The sequence below is a fragment of the Telopea speciosissima genome, chromosome 5 (genome assembly GCF_018873765.1).
Source record: "Telopea speciosissima isolate NSW1024214 ecotype Mountain lineage chromosome 5, Tspe_v1, whole genome shotgun sequence".
In the NCBI taxonomy this organism is placed as follows: domain Eukaryota; kingdom Viridiplantae; phylum Streptophyta; class Magnoliopsida; order Proteales; family Proteaceae; genus Telopea; species Telopea speciosissima.
The window spans coordinates 16,256,509-16,281,635 of record NC_057920.1 but is presented as its reverse complement, the minus strand read 5'-3'; the positions used below and the strand labels follow the sequence as shown (position 1 = coordinate 16,281,635).

General features: G+C 38.1%; 2 protein-coding genes across 2 annotated transcripts; one reads left to right on the top strand and one right to left on the bottom strand.

The window, feature by feature from the left end:
• Positions 1–177: 177 nt before the first annotated feature.
• On the top strand, positions 178–495 carry LOC122662822 (50S ribosomal protein 6, chloroplastic). Its single transcript, XM_043858534.1, has one exon. It carries the CDS (start codon positions 178–180, stop codon positions 493–495), a length of 318 nt encoding a protein of 105 aa, XP_043714469.1.
• A 3,353-nt stretch (positions 496–3,848) lies between these two features.
• On the bottom strand, positions 3,849–13,175 carry LOC122662295 (inositol-tetrakisphosphate 1-kinase 3-like). The gene is made up of 11 exons (XM_043857885.1): positions 12,920–13,175; positions 12,677–12,889; positions 11,225–11,306; positions 10,916–10,948; positions 9,394–9,514; positions 9,079–9,171; positions 8,614–8,733; positions 8,339–8,515; positions 7,884–7,939; positions 7,710–7,794; positions 3,849–4,243 (listed from the first exon to the last, which is right to left on the bottom strand). The coding sequence occupies exons 2-11, from the start codon at positions 12,856–12,858 to the stop codon at positions 4,146–4,148; spliced, it is 1,047 nt and encodes a 348-aa protein (XP_043713820.1). The 5' UTR covers positions 12,859–12,889; positions 12,920–13,175; the 3' UTR covers positions 3,849–4,145.
• Positions 13,176–25,127: the final 11,952 nt, after the last annotated feature.

Below are 25,127 nucleotides of genomic sequence, written 5' to 3'. Positions count from 1 at the left end.
CACGTTGGAGCTGCAGCACACGTAGTCAAATTGAAATGGAAGGACCAGAAACACCCATTTATCATCTTCGTTGGTATACAATTATACCTTACGGTACTGGATAATGAAAAGTTGAGCGAAGGGGAGAGAGCAAATTGCAAAGGGAAAGTGAAGAAGTATAGAAGGAAGGAGCGAAAAATGTCGATTTCAGCGGTGTTTGGGTCAAGAATCGTGTTACCCAACAATTCCACTGGTCTTGTAACGAAGGCAGCTCCAACCAGCGTTGGAAGAAGAAGGGATTTGGTGATAGAGTGCTCGTCTCGGCCACAGAAGAAGGGGACGGCGCACCACATGAAGACTAGGCCCAAGAAAACTCAGCCTTGGGACATCAAGCGTCGCCCCACAGTCTACCCACCTCTCCCTGCTCTCCCTCCTGATTGGAGTCTCCTCACTGCTGATGAACCTGCCGCCACTGTTCTCACTTCTCCCACTCCACAATCAATCGAGAATCCTTGAGGAAGGACCGAACATCTTCATCTTCATGTTAGTTATTTTCTTTCCTTCTTTATTTGGTCTTCCTCTGTTGTTGTTTTTGGTACACAATGAAATTTAATTCCTTCTCGTTCGGGACTTCTTTCGCGCTTGTGTCACATTTAGCTTGCTTTCAATTAATTGCTGTTCTCAGTGCCTATCCGCAATACCTACCAACTGTTTGATGTTTTTCCCCTTACAACCCCTCGCAAGTCGCAGCGTCTCCAGGAGGCTGTTCCTTTTAAGTTATGAAATGGATGAGTATTGAAAGTTTCAAGTCGGTGTTTCTCAGCTCTACTTGGACGGTATGGACACCGTACTGTATTATTTTGAGAATGTTGAAAATTTTTAAATGCTACATCTTAGTTACTGATTACAAGACTCCTGCTCATTCGATCTGAGTCTGAAACACAGGATTCATGTGTAGTCAAGTCCTTGAAACGTCCAATATAACATTGACAGAAGCTACTACCCTTTGATTCTTCTAATAATTAATCAAATATTCTATGCAACATGTAGAGCTACATGGAGTGCTGGAAGTTGAATCTTAGATATTAGTAACTTAATGTCTCTCCCATCTCTAATACGCCATCCAAAGCCCTGTACTGTTTGCACTGATACAGCAAACTCCCTGAAGAAGGAACCCAAAGTTTACATTACCTTCACTCTGCAGCCACCAAGAATTGTACACAGGGAACCCAGCAAGTGAAAAACCCATGCCTAGTTGACAACTCCATGAACCCCTCGTGAAATGTCTAATGACTAAAAAAACTGTAGGGCTTAGCTTTACCTGCGACTACCACCATGAGTGTTTGATCCGAAATCCCTGAAGAAGACAAATGTCCTTAGCGATGGGTAAACTCAAAACACTTCACATAATCTGTTCACAGTTATCACCCACCCACTGTTGCACCAAGAAAAATGTACCCCCCCCCTGCATTACTGTTTGTAATAAATGAAAGAAACACAGCTTCTCAATGTCATCAAGGAGCTCAACTCTCCTATTGTCAAGTATCAACATTACAGTGGTCTAACCTAGTCATCATCCTCAACCTAAATAATAGAGTTTCATATGGCCTAAATCTCACCCCTGAAAAGCAAATTGCTAGTCACCACAAAATTCTATTCCCTCTTCCTTTGTTTTACCCTTCTTTGCAGCACCTCTGGTAATTCACTTCTTGCACCCTTCATCTCTATGAAACACCACGGTTCCATGTCTAGATCAACCAACAGGCATGAGGCCCTCCCCATCTATCCAATGGTTAAAATAACTAAATCAGTATTTGTCCACATGGCAGAACCAACTGCCTTTGTGGAAAAATCTCTCAGAATGTCCATGTAGGAAACTTTTTTCCTTTTTTGTAAATAAATAACCTACTGAAGTGAACAAACATAAAGCTATACAAATGCAAAAAGTACTACCTCTTAAGGATCTTCAAGCATTATGTTATAGCTCTCCCATGTCTCATCTATGTATTCGAGTATGATGATGGTTTCCACGATTTTCGCCGTGTAGGAGCACATGTATTTTCTTATGAATTGGGTTATATTTGAGAAGCAAAGAACTTCTATGAGTGAAATCTTCTTCGATGTATTCATAAGAGACACCCTTCAGGTTTAGAGTTAGCTCTACTCTGCAACTTGAAAGGACTTGCTCATGTGCCGAACATCTTCACTTCTGCCCTTGTAGCTCTGAGTTACTGCAAGTCTACAACTTTCTAAGATTTTGTTGAGTGATATTTTCTTGCCTTAGGCACCTCTTGCTTAGGCTCTTATATAGAGACTGAGCACTTGGGGACCATCAATTGACCCTTGCAACCATTAACGCTGATCCATCTTTTTTTTTTTTTTTTTTGATGGAAAGAAAGAAAATATATTAATTAGACGGCAATTTTTTACACGAATCATACATATAGGGATATTTTGAATTATATACTTCAAAGGCCATTGAGTTGAGTTTAGTTAGCAAAAAATTGTCCTCAATATGTCGGAAAATCAAATCCCTAGAAAGGTTAGAGATCTGTAAAAAATAGGTCAACAGTTCAAAAGGCCAAGGAGAACGGGATGGAGTTGGAAGAAGTCCAGGCAACAGAGTATTTGAGCATCAGACTTCTTTTAGCTTCAGCCCTCTTGTTTGCCCAAATTAAACCACTAATAATTGCGACCAATTCAGGCTCCTTGTTATTACATCCTCTTATAGGACCTGCAGTGAATAAAAGGAGATTGCCATCTAACAAAATGCTAGATGCCCATCTCAAAGATTAACGCTGATCCATCTTGTTAGGATGCTTCATGGTAGAAGCTTTCATGCCATTGACATATATGCACAAGGTTTCCTTAATCACAAAATCTCATTAGAATTCTCAATTTTGTAATGAACTTGTAGGCATGCATGAACAAAGACTTCATCCATTCATTATAAATATAAAAGAAAATTTAGTCTTGGATTAATATTATTGACTATAAAGCAGGCTAAGCTCTACTTTTAAGTAATAAACAGACTCAAACATCGATCATAGGACAAGTACATGCATCATTCAAAGAATCGGATCGAAATTTGTGGTATCGATCAACCTGGAAACTGATACAATATCGGATCAGTAGCAGTCGCATCGGAAAAATCTGCCACTGAATCTCCTTTGAACATGATTTGTTGATTATTTTACCCCTTATCCATACTGTATCACTGATACAGTATCAGGATTGGTTACTTGCAAAAACCGATACATATTACCTGATACGATACCGATACCATCCATATATTTCAAAAGACCATGCCCTCCCGCAGTGGTCAAATTTCAACACCAAGCAAGTTGAAAAGGTAGCACAGAAGTTAATTCAATTTGGCGTGAAGTAACTAATGAAACGACGTTCTTGTAATTCTAAACTCATTTTTCAATCATTCCTTGCACTTCCTATGTTTTAGGCTGAAATTTGCCAAAGTACCAGCTATTACACCGAACCCTTTATTATCACCACCTAATAATGTGATTTCTCAATTCAATTCAAAAAATGAAACTATTTTATTATAATTTGCACCATATACCAGCTCGAGAGTGAAATTAAAATTGGCAACCTTCTCACCACGTCCACACACACACACAGTCTTCCGTGCCACAAACAGAGATGACCATCACCGTCTCTCCACCACCATTTGCAAGAGTCAAGCTCGGCACCGTATTAGTAAACACCGCACAAAAGCCATCACCAAAACTAGGAGACTCAAGCGATTGAATCATGTAAATTTAACAAAACCCAGCAAAGGCCAGCCATCCATATGGAATTGACCACAGTGGCAATCAAAACAAAGACAGGAAAAATAGAGATTGGGACACCAGTTTGAGCAATCAAAGAAAATTACATTTTAATTGAAAGAACTTATGTACATGACAGAGGCTTTTGGAAAGGACATTGTCATCATTAGAGCCAAGTAATTACACAAGTCAAAAAAAGAGGGGAGGGGAGGGGTTTACCTTCTTCCACTTTTTCCTGTGGAAACCTCCCAGCTGCAAGCACAGATCATACAGGATGCTGTACATCAAACTGAAGGATAAGAGGAAAAATACATATATTCTCGTGAATACACATTCAAACATCAAATATAACATGTCTCCTTTCTTTTTTCATGGATGCCTTCAACAATTATTCACAAGACGCTTCTTGTACTTGCACTGTACCAGACTCAGGAGGAAATCTGTAAATATGTGCTCATATTCTGGCATTTTCCCATACCCTGCAATAGGTTTCAAAATCTTCTCAGCACATGCTAGGAGGAAAGAGTGAGGAACACAAGCACACAATCAAGTGCAGGCCTGAAACGTGTGTGTGTGTTTGTGAAGGGAGGGGGGGGGGGAAGGGGGGGAAAGAGAACGCCACCCGGTTGCGCAGCGCACGCTGCCCCTGCACCCTGACACGGGCGGGCAAATTGACCGCCACACCCCAGGTCATTTCCAGGGGGTGCGGCAATCATTTCACATCCATGTCAGGGTGCAGGGGCAGCGTGTCTGGTGCAACCGGGTGGCGTTCTTTCTCCCATATATATAGAAGAAAAAAGCAAAATTCCAAAGTTCTCTCTAGTGACACAACAGGCTATAAAACTTGCAAGCTATGGGCCTACAGCAACAGATCAGCCACCACATACAAATAATAGCATCCTTAATATTCCTCAAATGTTCTCTTAAACTACTTGAATATAAAATGTTCTAAAATAGGGGCTCTGCCGCCAATGGGGCAGCTGACTATAATGATGAACTTGCCAAAGAGGAAGGAACGTAATTCAAGGGAAAAAAAATATGTGCATCCATTTTGGGTTGCTGCCTCAGCTATCATGTTTCAAAATTGTCCGAGGATGCTACCAAGTCACTGGGACTCACAAACAAACTTGGCCCACTATTATCCTAGTAAAATTCTTGAAAACTTATCATGGCATATGAATGGTTCTATCATACTCAAGTGGCAATTTGCAACCTTGTATTACTTCTATTTTTAGAATGCACAAGATTCAACAAAATCAAGTTTGTCTTTAAAAAAGTATCTAATTATTGTTTCATTTGACAAAAATATATAATGTTGGGTTTCGGTTTACATGAGTAACCCAAACAGTGAATCACCTTCATTTTCCCACATATTTTGGCATTTTTGCCCCTAATTTCCCCTACCAGCCTTGTATAGCCAATCCTATCGCCTTCCCCATACCATTGGAGCTGCCTCCGCCACCGCCACCAACCGACCCCGTCGTCTTCTCCGAACTCCCACCCCCCCTGCTTCCCCGCTCCACCTTGCAACATCTCACAATCCATCCCTTCAACATCTCACAACCAAGTCCACCGCACACCACCTCCGCGTACCTCCTTCGCACATACACTGCCCCTGCCATTCATGCCCCCCACCCCTGCGCGACCACCACTCCCCTGCGCAGCCCCACATCCCCACATCCCCACCTCCCTGCCTTGCCACCCCACCATTCCCTGCTACCCCACCCCATGTAATCCCGCCCCAACTTGCAACTACCGCTTTACTGCACCCAGCCTAGCCCCTGCAACCTCCCTACCCCTCTCTTTAATCTCAGAGCACTCACCCGGTTTTTGACGCATTCACACGGACCAAATATAAGAGGCTTCTGCCTGTATGGTGCACCAAACACGAAGCGACATGAATGTTACACCTCTTCTGCTGCTTCCATTGCCAAAGAGGGGTTGCAAGGGATATAGTAGTGGTTGAAGAGAGGGATCAAGATTGAAGATGGTTGCCCTCTTCAGTGCAATGCGAGAGACACACAGACTTGGGTTTGATTCATCTTAGAGTTACGGAAATGGGTTACAGAGCAGAGGTGGGGGTTGAGAAATGCAGAGAACAGCTTGGTTGTCAGAGAAGACGGATGACCTTAAACTGAAGATATGGGATTCCCTGTTTTTCGACCGGAAGGATAGAGGGGCAGAGGCCCTTTTTGTTCCCAGTCAAGTGGGATGTATCCCTCTGGTAGAGAATCAGCGACGTGGGGCTGCAAGGGTAATGCAAAACTTGACCTCGAACCAGGGAAACCAGCGGGAGATCAATTGCAGCAGGATCGATACAATGAAAGGAACAGTAGCAGGGTTCAAGACTGAGGTCTTGTGGGCTCCTTAGGGGCATGAAGCAGTCCTCCAAGTATCGCTCTGATTGGGCGGAAGAGTGTTGAGATCAAGACCTTTGAATCAGCAGCAATGAATAAGGAACTGATGCAGTCGCAAGTGAGGAAAGTGACCTTCTTTGCCATTGGACAGCAACAGCAGATTCGGTTGCTTTTTAAGGATGCTCTCTAGATCTTCACAGATGTAGTAGCAGGTTGCAGCACTTGATTGCAGTCACACAACAGCAGGAACAGTAGGGAATCAAATAAGAGAAGTAGAGGATAGGAGAAGAAGAGAGAAGGGGCTAAGGAGATTCGGCTCTCACCAACCAGGCTCTCTCTGCCCTAGGATTTTGGCTTTCTCAGCCAGGCCCCCAGCCCTTCATGTCACAACCATTGGACAAGAGAATCTTTTGCTTCAAAGCAATTTTTGACTTGCTCCTCAAATTACAACAATTAGAAGTTAAACTTGACAAGTCCTAAAATTGGAAACTATAAATATAGAATCAATAAAATAGCAAGTCTCTTATAAGGCTGAGACTTGGATTACAAACAATGAAACTAAATTAGAAACAACTGAAATAGAACTTCTAAATAAAATCTAACAACTAAAATAGAAACTCTAATTTAGAAACAAATAACTAAGAAAATAGAAACTAACACCAGAATATTCCACCAATCAGCACCTAATCTTCACACAGAAGTCCATATCAACCCAAATCACTGTTTGTGTGAACAGTAATTCGTGAACAGTATTTTCTGACTTTTATGTTTGTCCTCTTCTTCGAGCTTTGATCTGCATCAAAGGGTGGTGGTAGGAGTAGTCTGCAGTGGCAGTGGGAGGAAAGGGTATGGGCAGATATGGGTTGCAGAGCAGAGATGGGAGTGAGGCTGTTGGAGGTCGAAGGTGGGGGGTGGTTGGGGAAATACAGAGTGGGTGGGGACTGAGTAGAGCAGGACAGTGGAGGAGGGGGAGGGGGTGGGGGTGGGGCAAGGGAGCTGGCGAGGTTGGGGAAGGGAGAGGCAGAGCCTGAGCAGAGGAGGGGAAGGGGAGGTTGGGGGTAAAACGGTAAAAAATGTACATTTTGTAAACCGAAACCCAAAATTGGGTATTTTTGTAAACTCAAACCCAAGGTGGACAGTTTTTTAAAGGGAACCCCAATAGTAGATAATCATGTAGTTTTCCCAAATATTTTCAGGGTAGAGAAGGTGCAATGAGTAAGTTCAAATGCCAAGGAGCAGATATAGACATTCAAAATCCATTTCTTTGCTTTCAATTGAATATATTACAGTATGCTAATCTGAAAAAGTTTTTTTTACTTTTTTTTTTTTTTGGGGGGGGGGGGGGTAACATAAGTGCAGCTAAGGATTTGAACAGTCAAAGACTAAATTGTAGGTCAATTATGATAATCTGCACACACGTTAATGAAGCACCGAACCCAAACCAAAGTCGGATGAAATCCGTTTGCTAGTATAGACTATAATAGACTCAAGAATCTCGAAGGATGGATTACATATAGTCAAGTCTCAAGACATGGATAAAATGAGCAATGACTAGCAGGGTATAAAAAAGGAATTGATTTTCACTTGCCAGGGAAGTAGTTTATGTCAATAACATAAAAATGGTCTTTGGTGCCATGCTCTCGGATTATATCTATGTTGAACAGCCGGAGACCCTGCAAGTAAAACACAAAAAATAACCAAGAATTACATATCAACCACAGACATGAAAATTAGTTCAATGTCAAAAAGGAAATAATGTTACCAGCCGACGTCGGAGCTCTCTTGCAAGCCTCTCAAGTAAAGGTCGTGGGGGAAGCTCTGCAGGAATAATGATAATGTAAATACCCTTTCTTCATTAGTTGAAATATTCTCTGGTCCTCCTATTAAGTGCTTTGGAGCTTCTTTTTCTCCTTATTTGTCACTTCCAATTTTGGTACTGTTACTCAACCCTGGCCTTTCACTAAACCCTTTCTTTAGAATCTAATGCCCAGGTGAGTAAACTGCAGGACGGAGAACTCTATTGATTTACCAAAAAGAAGAGGACCACAAATAAGCAAGAAACTAGCACCTTATGTTGGGGGTAGTCAAGAATAGGCAAGAAATTGGAAATTTTTTGGCTCAGCCCTACCAAACCTAAACCACATCCAATGATGACCTAAATGTTCCTAGGGTGATAAGAAGTAATAAATGTCAAACAAAGAGTCTCAGTGGCCTCACCAGCAACCCCTGGGTCCAGATCTGCCTCATCTGCTGAAGCAGCAGCACAAGAAACCCTAGGGAAACGGTACACACCAGCACTGTTTAAGAGTTCACATTTGTTGATATCAGGTAAAGAGTAACGCCGGACCACTTTTATAGCTTCACCTACAATATAAACCTTAAAGAGAACACCTCCTGTAACAAGACAAATAAAACAATATCTACTGAGTATACCTAAAAGTTATGGTTACACTGAAGGAGATGAACTCACTGGATTAGTAGCAAACACATACCATGATTAACAAACTCCTGCAGAACAAGAGGAGGTTCAAGTTTTGAGAGGGAAAATTGATCATATGCAAGAGATAGTTCATGAGACTTTGCACTTCCATCAACAACAAGTGGCTTGGCAACTGATATAGGAATCAAGTACAGACAAAAGGTTCTCAATTAAGAAGAATTACCAGAAAGCAAATAACAAAAAAATCACCCAAGTAATCCTGCCTATTCCAGAATGTTACTGCATAAGAGTAACATAAAATCAAGACAAAAACCAGCATATGCTAGCAGTCTGAGACCCATTCTGTGTTACCTTTAGACTACTGACCAGCAACTTAATTCTCTCTTTTGGCCTCATTGTACCACTTATCTTTTGAAGATACTGGGTTCTGGTAATATGAAACATTGAAACCAGTTCTAAAGCACAAGCCAATGACAGACAATAGCTGGGGATGGGCAACTACAATATACAAACTCACCTAGAGGCAGCATCAACCCAGCTTTAGTAACTGCATCAGGGATGGATGATGGATCTTTTTTAACAACCAACTGCCTTGGAACATCAACTTTGCCTACAAGATTAGTCAACAATCAATTCAGGGTTTGTAAGCATTGTTAAATGTATGCAAGATGTAGTATGAGAAAATCTCACAAATTTTTTAGGACAGATACTTAACCTAACAGACTTGACCTTTAACACAAGCACAATAATTCTGAGACTGCACTTATTAACCTTTTAGCAAATGATATAACCCGAGACATCTTTTTGTTTAGAAAAATGGTTTAAGAATTACCATGGCAGTCAGACAGGTTAAGATCGGCTACATCCTGAAGCATGGATTGGCGATTGTGTACATGTTGTATGGCATCAGGAGGATCAAGGACGGTAACTTCAGGATGTGTGAGCCTATAATCCTTCATAAGAGAACATAAGGGGTATTAAGGACCATCAGCACCAAATGGAAATTTTTACAGTAATAAAAATTAATAATATATGCCAATCAAAAGAAATAACTATGATTCAGCTAAACTATAAAATGTCAGATGAGATATGATGACTGGAAGTCAGAAAATTATGAACATTTAATGATACCTACTCGTTAAGAAACAGAAGCCGTGAGAGAGGGGAGAAGAAACAAGATCAGATATCAAACAGAAATGTGAAATATCACACAAACTTTTTCCTTATGTTGATAGGCCATATAGCATTTAAGGCAATACAAGGAAGAAACAGTAAATTTAAATAATAGAAAGGAAAACTAAAATTACCTGACCAGGAAACAAAATCTTGGGCAGAACAACACCTCAAATATCTAGCATCACATTTCCATAAGTATTGGGGACATGACTTGATTTTTGTTGTTAGTGTTTTGTATGTCAAAACTGAAAAATCAATGTTCTCACCTATCAAGATGAAACTACACCATCCCCAACAAAGTCTTGCAAGAGATCCTTTCAATGAAGTATGAAGCCAGACATGCAATATAAAATTAGTACTCTAGTACAAACGAGTTTCATAAATTTATGGGCCACTCTGTTTTCCGACTCAGTTGAAAAAGAGATGGGGGACTTGGAACTTCTATGTCCCACTTCACATAGGTCTCAACTGTAAATCCTGGCAAGAGGTAGCAAACATCTGTATGTTGGCAAACACGATAATAACTTTCTCTCTAGAACCATGGCAGCAACATTGGGATATGATTTAGATATATACAACAGATGAGAGCTACATGCTGTTCACATCGACATAATCAGAGCAGGCAACCCAACTTATTTCAACATTGGAGGTAATTAATTCTAAAAAAAATATATATAACTTAAGAACTATGTTGAGATCAAATTGCCCTGAAAGCATGTAACCCAACATCAGACTTGATTTATGCAGAATTTACTAAATTGTCCCACATTCATCTGATCATAGCGAACAAGATGGTACTCAGCAAACTGACTTAAAGGACAACAGATTTTGCTCACAAAGATGATTAGCAACACCTGATTAAATTAATTAAACTGATTAAAGAACAAAAAGTAAATAAATAATAAAAATTCTCAGTAGGAGGCTTTGACATCGACTCTCTGATCATGATTCATGATAAAGAAAAGAACAAGTATTCTGCAAATTATGCCAGACAGAAATAAGTTTTAAGCCTTAAGATATCTAGTCATCCAACCAGCCATTGTCATTGCTCATTGGATCCCATGAAAGTAGTGTATAGAACAAGCAAGTTGACAATGGCTCTGAAAGCAATCGCCTTCACAACTTAAAAAACAAGGGTTTCAAAAACATAGAAAATGCACAGAAGTTTAAAGACTAACCTCAATGATATGGCGCCACTCCTTTCCTAATAACTGAAACCAAAACAAAATAAAAAAAAACATACAGACTTCGTCAGCTATAGCAAACATCCATAATCAGTGAGTTTCAACTTTTTTTCCCAGGGAGATGCAGGAAACAACCAGTAATTGAAAGAGAAATTATTTATTCAAAGAAAGAACCGCTACTTACATCCAACAAAGACAAGACAAAGAGATCAATGCGAAAAAAAAATGTGACTCTAACCGACCATGATATGGTTTTAGAAAATAAGGAGGTAGAAAAGAAAGAACTTCAAAATCTCCACAAACCTTATGTAGAACAATGTCGAAAGGACCTTGGTCTGAAAGTGATCTGCTTTGGTCAATTGCAACAAATAGTATCCCCTTATTCCTGCACAATTTATGTTAATTGGTTATTGTTAGACATACCACCAAACAGAGGGGCAGGAAATGACAACAAAGAGGCAATGAATGTAAAAGAAAATAGGCAGGTTCTAAAGACACCAGAGGATAAACAAGAAAAACTCATTAATTTTACTATCACGGTTCGAAAGCCAGACGAAGAGCCACAAATATGAATAAGTTAGATATGGATCTATGTTAACCACACCTATATGCAAATATGTATAGTAAATCATGCTAAAATAAATAGTGCGGATAGTGGTTTTGCAGGAGAATGTTCGTATGGCCAGTCATTGAGGGTTTCAAGACCCTGTAAACTCCTGACTGAAAACAATCACTAAAAACAAAACCAATTAAAAAAATCTGAGACACAAATAATCTTCTTTAGAAATAGACACAGATATAACATAATAGATTCGTTTGAAGGGGGTTGGGAGGACTTCTTGCATTAGTGATGCACGGGACAATGATGCACCAGACAAAACGCAAAACTGGACGTGCATCATTTTCAATATTCGAGCTGATACTTCAAAGCCACTTATTGACATCAGAGACAGAAAGCTGAGAAGACCAAGGAAAATTGGATTAAGATTATATAAAAAAAAACAGAAGAATATGCATATTCTTTAGAAAAGATACTATGAGTATGGGCTGAATCAACTTCTCCACCCTCCCGGGCCCCTTTTTCCTTCTTGTGTTCCAATCTTTAAGGGCATAAATTGCAGAATATTCCCACCGCAGACTGATAAAGACATCAATTTTCAGATTCCGAGAATGATACTTAGAAGAATAACTTAAAAATGCGTCTTCAAATGGATTTGCTAAAGTATTTTCCACATATTTGATTCCATAGATAAGATCTAATCTCTCAGGGTGGGAGGTGAAACTCAAACAATGTCAACGCAGTTGTTACAAAAGAGGAGCATAGGCTTCCTTAACCATTCTGTTAAAAGGGGGGAAAATCATTTCAGACTACTAGAAACCGAGAATATTAGTACCCAAAAATCAAGACTGCTAGAAATCGGTGAGAGTACAGGCCAAATCACTTCACCCCGACGATGATGACAATAACAACGCGGGTTTCATGGATGGGGATAAAACATTGGTTTAAACAAGCAACCCAAAAGAATCTCCGGCAGTAAACACTTCGTGACCAAAAAAAAAGTGTAAGTTCAGAGTAAAATCAAAGCCCCAAAAATAGAAAATCAGTTCACCATGAAGATGCATCACAAAATGTATCTTTTGAAATGGTTCTCTGCACCCGAAGAGGGTAGCTGGAGAAGAGAGAGAGAGAGAGAGAGAGAGAGATGAAGTAAACGACCAGGAAGGTTAGGGAGATTGATTAGATTCATCTATTACCAAGCCAGTCCTTGAAGCTTGGGCTGCAAAAAGCTCTTAGTCTTCTTGGAAGTTAGAGCGTATCCAACCACGAGTTTCTGTGGATGCGGAAATCCCGGACCAATCGAATATGACAGTGAATTGATCTCGTTTTCATTCTCCTCTTCATTAAGATACGAAGAGATCTCTCCGTTTAACCTCATGCCCTTCGAAATCCCAGCAGAATAGGAACAAGGAGGCGGCATACAAGGTAGTTGTTCAAAATAAAACCCTAAACCACAGATTATATCAAACGTTCCTCCTTATTATTCAATCAAATCTCATGAAACTGATTAACTGAGATGCGGAATGCCTGGTATTTCACAGCACGGAAAACCCTCTACCTGTGAGGAATTACAAATGGAAGAGGGTAGAAAGGAAGAAAACATGAAGAATCAGAAAGACGAATCCCTGGATCTCTCTCAAAGTCTTCTTTCTCCTTCACTGTTAAAGACTTTGATGTTTTCTACTCTGAATTAGCGGAAGTGGAAGAAGAAGAAGACCACAGCACTTGAGCAAAAACAAGAGTTTAGCGGAACAAGAACTTCGAGATAGGCGAAATGGAAGGAGAAGGTGGTTAGCAGTGATGAACGGGAGAGAAACCGCAGATTTATTATTCGAAACAACACGGAGAAGAGCGTGTGGGAACTGGGAAGTGGGAACAGACCTGGGACCCCAAATATATATAGTTGCAGACGAAAGGTTTGGAAATAATCTGGATTCCTGATTCCTGATTTTGCCCCAATCATAAGTTTAAAATTACTGAAATGTCCTTTTCCTTTTTGACTTTTTTGACACGTGTACACTCCTGATGGTAATCTATGTTCTCATCCGTACAAATCGAATCCTATTTGGTTTTTTATCCTGTGTGAACAGAGACAGAAATTTATCTCTGCTGCAACACCAATCCAACTGATCTCCATTGTTGGATCCTGTCTTAATCTTAGACCGTGCTTGGGTTGAACCAGGGCCGAATGTTTTGGGCTACATTTTCAAGACTAGAGAACCCTAAACATCACCTGTATAGTCAACTCTTAATAATTGATTTTGTGGGTACCAGTGCAAAATAAAATTTTGAAAGGCTTTAAAAGAAAAGACAAAAAAAACAAAAAGAAGAAAAGTAATGCAATGAGATGGTTAAAGTTAAACTTCATCCAAACATGCTAGTTCTTTACAAGAAATGTGTAACATAGGTTCCATCCAAACCCATTATACATGAACCACAAGTCACATGTTAATTCTAAAAGACTATTGTTGCGGTTAGAATCCGATCTTGCTGATGTGGATGTCCTATAAAGATGAATAGATTATAGAGTGCTGAAACCCGAGATAAATTGAGGTTAATCTCGGATGATAAAGTTGGATTCAAGTAATAGTTAATATGAAGAGTGAAATTCAGTAAGAATAATAAATATGATTATCTTAACCCCGATTGTTATCTTTCCTTTTTTAGTCTGGGTCGGTTGAATTGTTACTGCTCATTTGGGTAGATGGTCAACTGGAAAAATTATCTCCTCCAATTTTCTGTCCGGTCCAGTTCCCCAGTTCCTCTAAAAAAGGTGGTGGATCCCACTCGGGCAAAGTATTTGGGCAAAGGTAGGGTGGTCATTCCAATCCCCCCTTGTTAGAGAAACTGAGGAACTAGGCCGGATAAAGATGCTGATCAACTGTAAAACTCTAGAATCATGGATCGGTCACAGCAACTCACCTAAGTGGAAGAAATAGATGAGATCTGAAATCAAAAAGTATCCCCAATGACGGTGTATCACCTGCTTACCAGGATTTTCATGTAATTCGTCTCTGTGTCAATTATATAATAAAATATTTTTATGTATATTTGTAAATCCATACTCATCCAACATTTAAAAATTTATATAAAAAAAATCCACTTGAATGATATATATGTATATTAAAATGAGTGTAGGACCGTAGGTTGTTGCATCAAACATTAAAAAGCAAAACAAAAAAAAATCCACTTGAAGGAAAATAAATATATTATAAAGACTGTGGCTTGCTCTTCTTTCCTTTTTTTTATTCTCTTATCCCCCTCCTCTTCTCCTGAAATCTCTCTCTCTCTCTCTCTCCATCCATGTCACTATTTTTTTTAAAAATTCCTCTTTTCCACGTGATCATCTCAAAGGGTATCAAAATCAAACCAAAACCGTTTGTGGAAACCGAACCAAGTCATTTACATAGTAATCATAAAACCGTTTAATAAATGGTTTGATTTTGATTATAAAATTGAGATTGTATAATTAAATGGTTTAAATCGAATTGAACCGTTTAAATAGGGAAAAAATAATATGAGTACTGTGTAATGATAATAATAAAGCATTAATGGAAACAATAATTAATAATTACTAAATATATAATGGTATAAATAAATAATTATTTAAAAAATACATATAAGAATTCAATTCGTATTTATATTTTATGTTCTTAAGCAGGCTAAATGGGCTTAAACTGACTAATCAGGCTATAAATGGTTAGTTATGGTCGATAATAGTTTTTTGTCAATCCTAATCAGGGACCATCTAGCCATTACTTTGTATTAAAAATGTCGATTATTAATTATTTGGTGCTTGAACCCAACATGTTTAGTAATTAGTCAGGCCGGTTTCAAGCTTCAAACCAATCGGTTCATGTCAAACCTACCAATGCGGAGTAACTTTTGACACCCCTCATTGTTGTTTCTCTCTCTCTCCTCATGTCTATCCCTAACATCTCACCATCCCACCATCCCACCATCCCACTCACTCTAAAAAGTCTTTATTTATTTATTTTATTTTTCTTTCTTCTTTTAAGTTCTAATGCCAAATTTTCCTAATAGTTAGTGGGTGCGGCTATTTGTTAGAAACAAAATTTGTAACCAGATTTTTATAATAGTTAAAAAGTAAGTGTGTGATGGGATGTCTGTGTTTGTAACTTTAAGGAGAAAGAACGTTGTCAGGATGCATAGCATAAGTTGGTGCTTCCCAGTGTCTATCTCTCTCTCCTACCTCCCATGAAATGACATATCTATATTCTATTATGTGAGAAGAGAGATAAAAATAGGGAGACACTAGCATATACTACACAGTCGAACGAGGAACTAAGTCCCGTAGCTTTATTTTTTTTTAAATTACCACATCACCCTTTCACATTGCATAATTAATGGACCACTCATTGGATATCTTATGGAAGGACCCGTTCATAAAACTTTTTTGTGTAAAGAAAATTTTACACACATTTGATGGTTATATCTGAGAACAAGGCAATCCGGTAAAACGTCTTGTGTATTTCATTATAGAATATGAATATGTCACAGAGAATGAACACATATATAACAAGAAAATATTAGGAGAGAATATTAAAATCTTCAGTTAATTACAAATTATTACAACTTACTAAAGCTAACAATATCATACAACCAAATTAATGTTGTTATATCAATTATATTAAATAGGGCAAGAGATCTCTACTTGGTCACACGGTCTCTACACAAATATTTGGGCCAATGGGTCAACACGCCTTAGGTATCTACCCAGGGGGGGAGAGGCATAGAAAATACCACCAAGTAGAGATCTTTTTCCCTATTATATATTTACCATAGTCATGGCATCACACAGAATCATTAAATATTTTTCATGAAATTATTGAATATGATCCAAATGCAAAAAGCATTATTTTCTCCTTGCCACTCATTACAATATCAATTTTTTATTTTTTATTTTTCAAAAATTATTTTTTATATGTCAAATGAAATGTTCATCCTCACCACATGGAACACATGAAATTAGAATTTGATTTGTTGCTCTAATGGTGATTCGACTAGGCATAGGGTTCACAAAAAACGTGCCTTGTGATAGACTATGCATTAAAATCATGGACCCCCAAAAGGTTCACTTTGAAAAGCAATTGTCCAAAACTAGTTAACCATAATCAAAACATGGCATATGGTCAATTAAATATCATTCTCCCTTTGATATTTTGTATGACACTTTTGGTCATTCTCTGGGTAGTGTTTTTTTTTTTTGTTGTTGGGGTGGTCCTTGTAGGCCACTATACCGAGTGAAGTATAACGCTTCATTATATGTTACTTGGCAGTAAATGAGTTAGTCCATGTGATAGAAGACCCCATATACCTCTCAATAGCCAAAGTTTAGTTTAAAGTATGTCATTAAATAAAGATAAATATAAACTACAAAATGAAGATTTTTTTGTGATTTTAACTACTTCCTCTGCTAATTTTATGTTGAAATTGTACCGATGAGATGCTTGATTGATCCTCCATCACATGAACTAATTCATGTACTATCATGTGGCAAATAGTGAAACGTTATATTTCACTAGGCATTTATCGTATTATTAGATTAGATAGATTGTTGTTGAAACTTATATTTGAGAATTGGCCAAGAATGAGTGTAAGAAATCTTAAATTACTAATTTTTATAACCTATTATATTCCCCTTTGGTCATCTGTTAGTTGCACAAATAAAGCTTAATCCATTTGGTCAATGGGGGGACTTAAGGCTAAGTCCTTAGGGTTCTTAGACAAATTTTAGAATCAAATAGAATTTCAAAATTTTTACAAAATAGAAACTATTCCTAAGTATTCACGCCAATGTAGAACATTCTTGATGATGTTCATTGCCAATCTTGCTTTAGAGACGTTGTGGCTCATGACGTGTTCTTGAAGGTTGGTCTTCCATTTGATGTTTCCATCACTTCATGTATTTTATTATTCGAGCTTGTAAATGATCTTCCAATTGAATCTTTATTAGTCAACACTTGTCCATATGCTTGTGGTTGCTCCTTATTACTTCTTAATGCCAGGAAAGGATACTGATTATTTACTTTGACTTAATTTTTTATTACTTTACAAAAAAAAAAAAGGTTTTTATTAGGTTCTATTTGTTTTGGTATAAAATTTTACTGGAAAATTTTCACTTGAAAATTTACACTTCAAAAAATTATAGATGTTGAAAAGTATCTCTTTTCTTTTTTTTTTCAGTGGAAACAAACATTATAATTTTTTTCCAATATGTAAAACTTTACATTTACGAAGTAAAATTTACGCCGAAACAAACGGAGCCTCAAGAAAGCTGGAGAAAATGGGCTAGCAAAAACAACAAATTCTGGTGTAAAATTTGGCTAATGGTTTGGATTTTCGATTGGATTTGCCTTGGCTTGTTTGTGAAGACCTTGTTGTCTTCTTCTGTGAGATAGGTTGCATAGATGAAGCATTGACATTGAAATAGTAGCACTATTATTGAATGACAACTTCAAGAAAGAGTCCAAGGCGTCCCAATTGAAGCAGATGGTGTTGATTGATTGTAGGGTTATTATCGAATGACGACTTTGACAAAGAGCCCAAGGTGTCACCATTGAAGCGGATGTTGGTGATTGCCCAACACACATACCGAATTAGGTGTTATCGGGCTACATGGAATACATCAAATTGTTATGCCTAGATGAGGAAGCTGGTGGTGGTTGTAAACTAATCATCATCAGCCAGAGTGTTATCTGAATGGAGATGAGAACATAGCGAAAGGATCTCGTATGGATTTGGTTACAAGCGTTACGAATTCGAACGATCTTCTTCAATCTCTAGATATCTTGAAAGGTTTCTTCACGAAAAACCCCACACTAACAAACAACACACTAGTAACTTGGTGAACAAGATTGAGAACGAGAGAGAGAGAGAGAATTAATGTTGCAAGAATGCAATTAGGTTTTGGGGTGACTTTATTATGTCTATATATAATCAATCCTCACTTCCTCACAATCTTTCACTCTAAATAAGAAACACAGAGAGGGAAGAGACCCAAAGGGAGAAGGCCACCTCCTTAAGTAGCCAACTCAACTGATCCAATCGACTATCCCATAGGTTGGTGCCAAACCAAACCGGGTCTGCCCAGGTTCGACTAACAGTGGCAATGGTGGTGGAGGGGGAGGACAAGGGAGGACAACAGGCAGATTTGAGGGGGGGAAAAAGAAGTAAAGGGTGGAAGTTAAGACAAATTTGAGCCAGACTTACGGGATCGGTTGTTAAAATCAAAAGATTCCATCAGATCGGATAAAAAATCGACTGGCAAGAATTCCAGGTATTTTAATCTTGTCCTTTGTTTATGAGACGAAGGCTGATTTAAAGGTCCCTGTGCTGTGAGAGTTGCACTTCAGTCAATATCAATGCATGTAACCATCAGTTTGAATGCTCCAATTTTTGAATGGTTGGAATCGATGCAGTTCATACAATCCCTTTGAATTAATTGGATTGTTTTTTTGTGAGTTGTGGGGGGTGGTGGGAGGGATGGGAGATTTGCCATCAAGGTACAAGATTAATTTAGATTACTTTTGTCCACATATATATCCAAATGCCCCTTGGATCCCTAAATAGCCATACCCAACTAATACGTTTCAAGCTTACCTTACTATTATTGTTGGTGGTGGTGGTGATGGTGATGGTGATGGTGTTGTTGTTCTTATATCCTTCCATGGACTGTTGAGCATGCGTGCCTGCAAGGGCAATATAGAAAGTTGAACTAGGAATTTTTAAGCAAGACATGGTAACCTCTAAAAGAGTAAGTGGTTTAGAGAGTGTATGGCACAGAAATAAAAATTCATTTATGAGGTTTTTGTGCTTTTTTTGGAATACATTTGGAACATTACATGTATTCGCCCAACTTATATGAATCTCGACTCTCCATATGTTAGGAACTTGGGTAGAACTCACCCTCAAAAGCTAGTTTGGTTCTGCCACAACTTTGGTTTTGATACCACTTGTTACGGAGTTGGGTATAATTCATCCTCAAAAGCTAGTCGTTAAAGAGAGGGTGTCCAGATACCTATAAATCCCCTACTTTCTCCATTCCTATTCGATTTGAGACTATTTCCGCCTTTGACGTGGAACCCCAGTCCACCACCACCACCACCACCACCACCACCACCATAGAACATAAGATATACTTTTATTATATGCATCCCATATGTGTTTCTATTCTTTTTTTAGTGGCATAATTTCTTCTCTTTTTTTTTTAATTTTATCATACAACATTTGTTGGTATAGAAATATTCCAAATTAAGAAAAGAGAAATGTGAAGGGTCGAAGACGAAAAAAGGCTAATAAGAAAAGTGGGCTAAGAGAAGATTAAGGATTAAGCAGGAGAGGATTAAGGGTTTTATTTTTAATATATATATTTCGATCACTATCGTGTTTAGTAGGGTAAAGATGAAGGAATTAAAGGAAGTTTCCTCAATTCTCATCCACATCTGAATCGACCTTCACTTTTGACTTATCAGTTTCTCACCCATCATCCATATAGCATCTCTAATTCTTCATAATAAATGCTCGAACCAATCCTCACAAACAAATGAATGAACTAAAATAAAGCTTTAATTAAACATCACAATCTGATTCTGATCCATAACAGGGTTGTTGGGATTCATGGTCAGATATTGATACACGACCAAGGATCTGATCTGCATGGGCATTTTATGCCATGGCTGTCGTTTTTCTTATCAAAATAATTTCTAAGAACACGTGTCTCAAGGCCTATAGTTGCATCAGCATCTCTCACTCTCACTGGCCAAGGGGATAAGGGATGAGTTCAGTTCCTCTGTACCCACACGTACATACATGTGAGAGGCAACCACCTGTCTTATTTTTACCATTTACTAGGGGAAGAGGGTATTTATGAAAACAAAATAAACATGTGATTGACTCTGAGATGTACGTTCACCTGCATGTATGTATTTATTTTCCTATTTTTACCACTTACAAGAGGAAGAAGGGTATTTATGGAAACAAACTAAATATGTGATTAGCTCTGAGATGTATATTCACCTGCACGTGTAGATGATCCATTCTTATACGGGATACCTGTATTTCAAAGGGGCTTCCTCAACGTGTATGCACATGTACACATACATGTTAGAGGCAATCATCGTCTTATTTTTGCCATTTATAAGGGGACCGGAGGAAGAATATTTATGAAAATAAAATATACATGTGATTGGCTTTGAGATATGTTCACTAACACGTACGTGCAGATGATTTACTCTCTATGGTGGGATCCACAGACATCCACGCAGAGTCGCGGCCATGCATATACGTAACATTGCTCAGCTTGCGCTACTCCCAACAACCATGCAATCACTCTCTCTCTCGTCAACTCTGTGTCATCGTGAGCCATTTTATTGTAGTTGGTGTGATGTCGTTTAGTGCTCCCCTGTATAGGGAATCCACTTCCAACAGGGAATTAGTGGATTATCTTTTCCATGGACCCAAAAACATTGGATTCACTCTCCACAAAAAGAAAACAAAAAATTGATTGAGTTAGTGAGTATATCGTCCACGCCTAAACACAGAGTGGATGAAATGATCGTCCCACCCCATAAAAGGTGAAAAGGATTATATCCAGCATCCTGCCCGGGCTGCATGTGCAGCGCTAGACTTGGTAAGGCGTGAAAAGACTACCTCACCCCTGCATGAGGCTGTCTTTTCACACCTCATTGTGCCCCGGCACTGCACATGCAGCCCTGGTAGGGTGCTGGACAGGAGCCGAGTCCCATAAAAGGTGGAAATCCTGCCATGATGATGCCAACATGCACATTCTCATTGGTCCACGTACGGGTGCAGGGACCATGCTCCTAGAAAGAATACCGACTTTTTTTTTAATGAAAATTTCATTAAAACTGAATCAAGGTTACAACAAAACAATTCCATGAAATCATGAGACCTAACAGAATTCATAAAAATGATTGGACCGGATTTTTCTCCACCCACGGTGAATGGAATAGCAAAGGGTAGAAAAAGGCATCCAAAGGATATTTTTAAAACATACTAAAATCCTATAAAGGTTAGTGAACGATAGGATGGTTGGTGAACCGTCTTCTATGCATGGTGAAAAAACAATCAAGTGTTATGTATTTTAGAATGCATATGTTCGTATTTTAAAACAATTATTTTATCATTCAAATACGAATTGACTAAATGCTGAGTTCAAGCGTTAGGTTTGTTGCGGTTGGTTAAAAGACTACTCATCCAAACCCGACAATCTCATGATCAATAAAGTGTACGCGTGTAAGCATACCACTAAGACAGTTATCAATTCTAAAAAGTCGATTTCGTATTTTTGAACAATAAAAATAATTATTTTTATCATTCAAAAATACGAAATTGACTAAGAATGCATTCCAAAAATGCATACCAAACACTGCTGAAGTTCAAGCGTTAAGGTTTGTTGCGGGTTCGGTTAAAAGACTACTCATCCAAACCCGACAATCTCATGATCAATAAAGTGTACGCGTGTAAGCATACCACTAAGACAGTTATCAATTCTAAAGGTTGGGCATATGTAATCAGTTATTATTGTATACATTTATTGGGTCGGTTAGTGTCCTATCATAGTGACCGGGTCAGCGGGTCACAGTGAATTCCTCCTACCTATTTGGACAGATAGGTGTTGGTACTAACCTATACGTGGAAGTGAACGTATGGAGAATCCAAATTCTGAAAAATGAGGAAGACAGAGGTTGTTTCCATATGCCATAGCAAAGTCCATTATATTTCTGGGTGTGGATGATGATACATCATGCACGTGACTTTATAGACAATAGTGATGATATATAATCAATTGATAATATCTTCTTCCCTAACATGAAATTTTTTTATAGTTCCATTCTCAACCACATCCTCATCCACATCTTTGCCATTGCTTTCTTTATCCATTTCATATAGATGACAGAAATAATATCTTTCTCTCTCCTTTGTTGTCTCTGTCAATGATATCTGTCCAACTTTGTTGGTATTTAGCAGATGATCTTCTATCGACAAAAAAAAAAAAAAAAGAGCAGATGATCTTAGGTAGGATTTTTTAAGCTTAGATTCATTATACAATATAAAATTTATTTTAATTATAAAATATAAAATAAAAGATAATATAAATTGTTACCATCCTACGTAGATCATATAAAATAAAATAAAATATAATATAATCGATATCATATGCATCAATTTTTTTTCTTATATTAATTATATTTTTGACTGGACAAAAATGACTCACCTCTATTGTACGAAGGAGCAAATGTAACATAAGTTGTTACCATCTTATGTGGATCATATAAGATAAAATATAATGATAAAGTCGTTACCAGTGAGTATACATCAACTTTTTTTCATATTATACTTCTTATTGGACAAAATGACTGTCATCTATTGTACGAAAGAGTACAATACCAGTCTGACTACAACCTTAGTATAACCAACCATGGTTACATCAAACAAAACCCCTGGAAAAAAAAAATAATTAAAAGTGATCATGGGCTTTAGAATCATGGTTTGAGGGATCGAAATCATATCAAGTGAATCACTCAATTTGAATTGTAATCGACTAAGTCTGATCTTGATTCCTGCAACCGTTTTTTGATTAATCACCCATTATTCATGTTTGATCTTCATGTCTTTGTTTCTTTCTTTTAGTCAATAAATTTAAAAAAAAAAATGTAATAAATTTTAGGAAATTCTTTATTTTTTCTTCCCGTTTCTAATTTCTTTGGTCCCTATCAATTCCAGACTGATCACATACCCGATTCCAGGTTCCGTTTGTTTCAATGTAAAATTTTACCTGAAAATTTTGTCACAGTAAATTTTACATAGTGAAAATTTTTTTAATGTTTGTTTCCATTTAAAAAAAAACATTGGAACACTTTTCAGCATTTAAAATTTTAGATTTTGAAGTGAAAATTTTCAAGTAAAATTTTACGTCGAAACAAACGGAGCTTATTCTTGAACCTTGTGTAGAATCCAAATTGGCTTTTTACGCACGGAAGGGGTTGACCTGAATTGTTGAATCAATGTATCCAAAAACTATCCTTGAATATGCTCTTGCCAGCATGTTTATTGGATGTGTCTCCGCTGCAATATCTTTCATTTGACACGAATTGAAAATAAAGAAGCAAAGAAAGATCGAAGACCACATCCTAATTTATACGCATAGATATATAACTGATACTCTGATAGAGATTGAAATACATTAATTATATGAACCACTTGTGTTTCTTTCACCCCTTTTATATGTTTATGTGTTTTTTTAATTAGTTTCAAGATGTGCAGCGTGTGGTGAGCATGCAAATGCATTAAAATATTGTTGTTTTACCGTTTGGCTTATGAGAAACAACTATGGATCATATATATATATATGGGAAGTAGTTTCCTGTTCAGGAGTGTGGCCTACGCCAGTACTTCTATGTGTCTATCTCTTTCCTCCTCAAAATAAGGGGATAGAGGTGTCTTTTCATATGAGAAAGAGAGAGATAGACTCATGGGAGTGCTGGCATAGGCCATACTCCCGGATAGAGAAACTTTCTCCATATATATATATATATGGGGCTCATGTTCTTTGTGCCGCAGCGCAGGCTGCACCCAGACACATAGGCCTGCCACTCAGGAGGATAGGGTGGTTATTGCGCCCACCCCTATGTATCTGGGCGCAGCCTACGCCTCCGGCACAGAGAACATTCTCCCATATATATATACATAACTATCAAACCTAACAACTAGAGTTTTGTTTCTATCAGGAATTACAGAGAGAGAGAGAGAGAGAGACCTAACTAATATATACATAACTATCAAACCTAACAACTAGAGTTTTGTTCCTATCAGGAATTACTGAGAGAGAGAGAGAGAGAGACTTAACTAAAGCTTATGAGAATATAATTTCGTGAGAGATTGGATTGATGGGTCACAATAATATCTTAGCCAATCGTGGAAGAGTTGTACTGTGTTTAATAAATGTGATTCTAACGAATCAATTCGAATATTCTTTTATATTCTCTGGTGAACCAAACATACCTGTCTAGAGTCTAGACTCTTGACTCAAGAGCATTAAATTCAATTTATGAAAATTTTGTTGACACTCAAGATTTATGAAAATTTTGTTGACAACGAAACATTGAAAACGTTGTGCGGGAGAGCAACATTCAAATGTTTCAAAAGCCAACAAACAAGGTTTCTTGTTTTCTCTAACTCAAAAAGAAGAGAGAAAAGGAGAAGCAAAAGGAAAAGGAAAAGAAGGAGCCACACCTTTAATACCAATAGTTTATGAGATAATAATCAGTTATTAAGTGTAAAGTACAGTACTGTTAAAGATTTTATTCTTAAAAAAGAAGACTACGGAGTAGATTTTTTAATTTAGAAGAGAGAAAGGGACAGATAGAGAAGTTGCTTAATTAATTCTTAGCAATTAAAATAATACAGGGAAAAATTTCTCCAAACCGTCGGGTGTCCTATGCAGACTCGGCTCCTGTCCAGCACCCTGCTCGGGTTGTATGTGTTGTGTCAGACACAGTGAGGCATGAAAAGACCGCCTCACCCCTGCCCGAGTGCCTTGCTTGAGCATGGGTGAAGCGGTCTTTTCATGCTTCACCAAGCCCGGCGCTGCACATGCAGCCC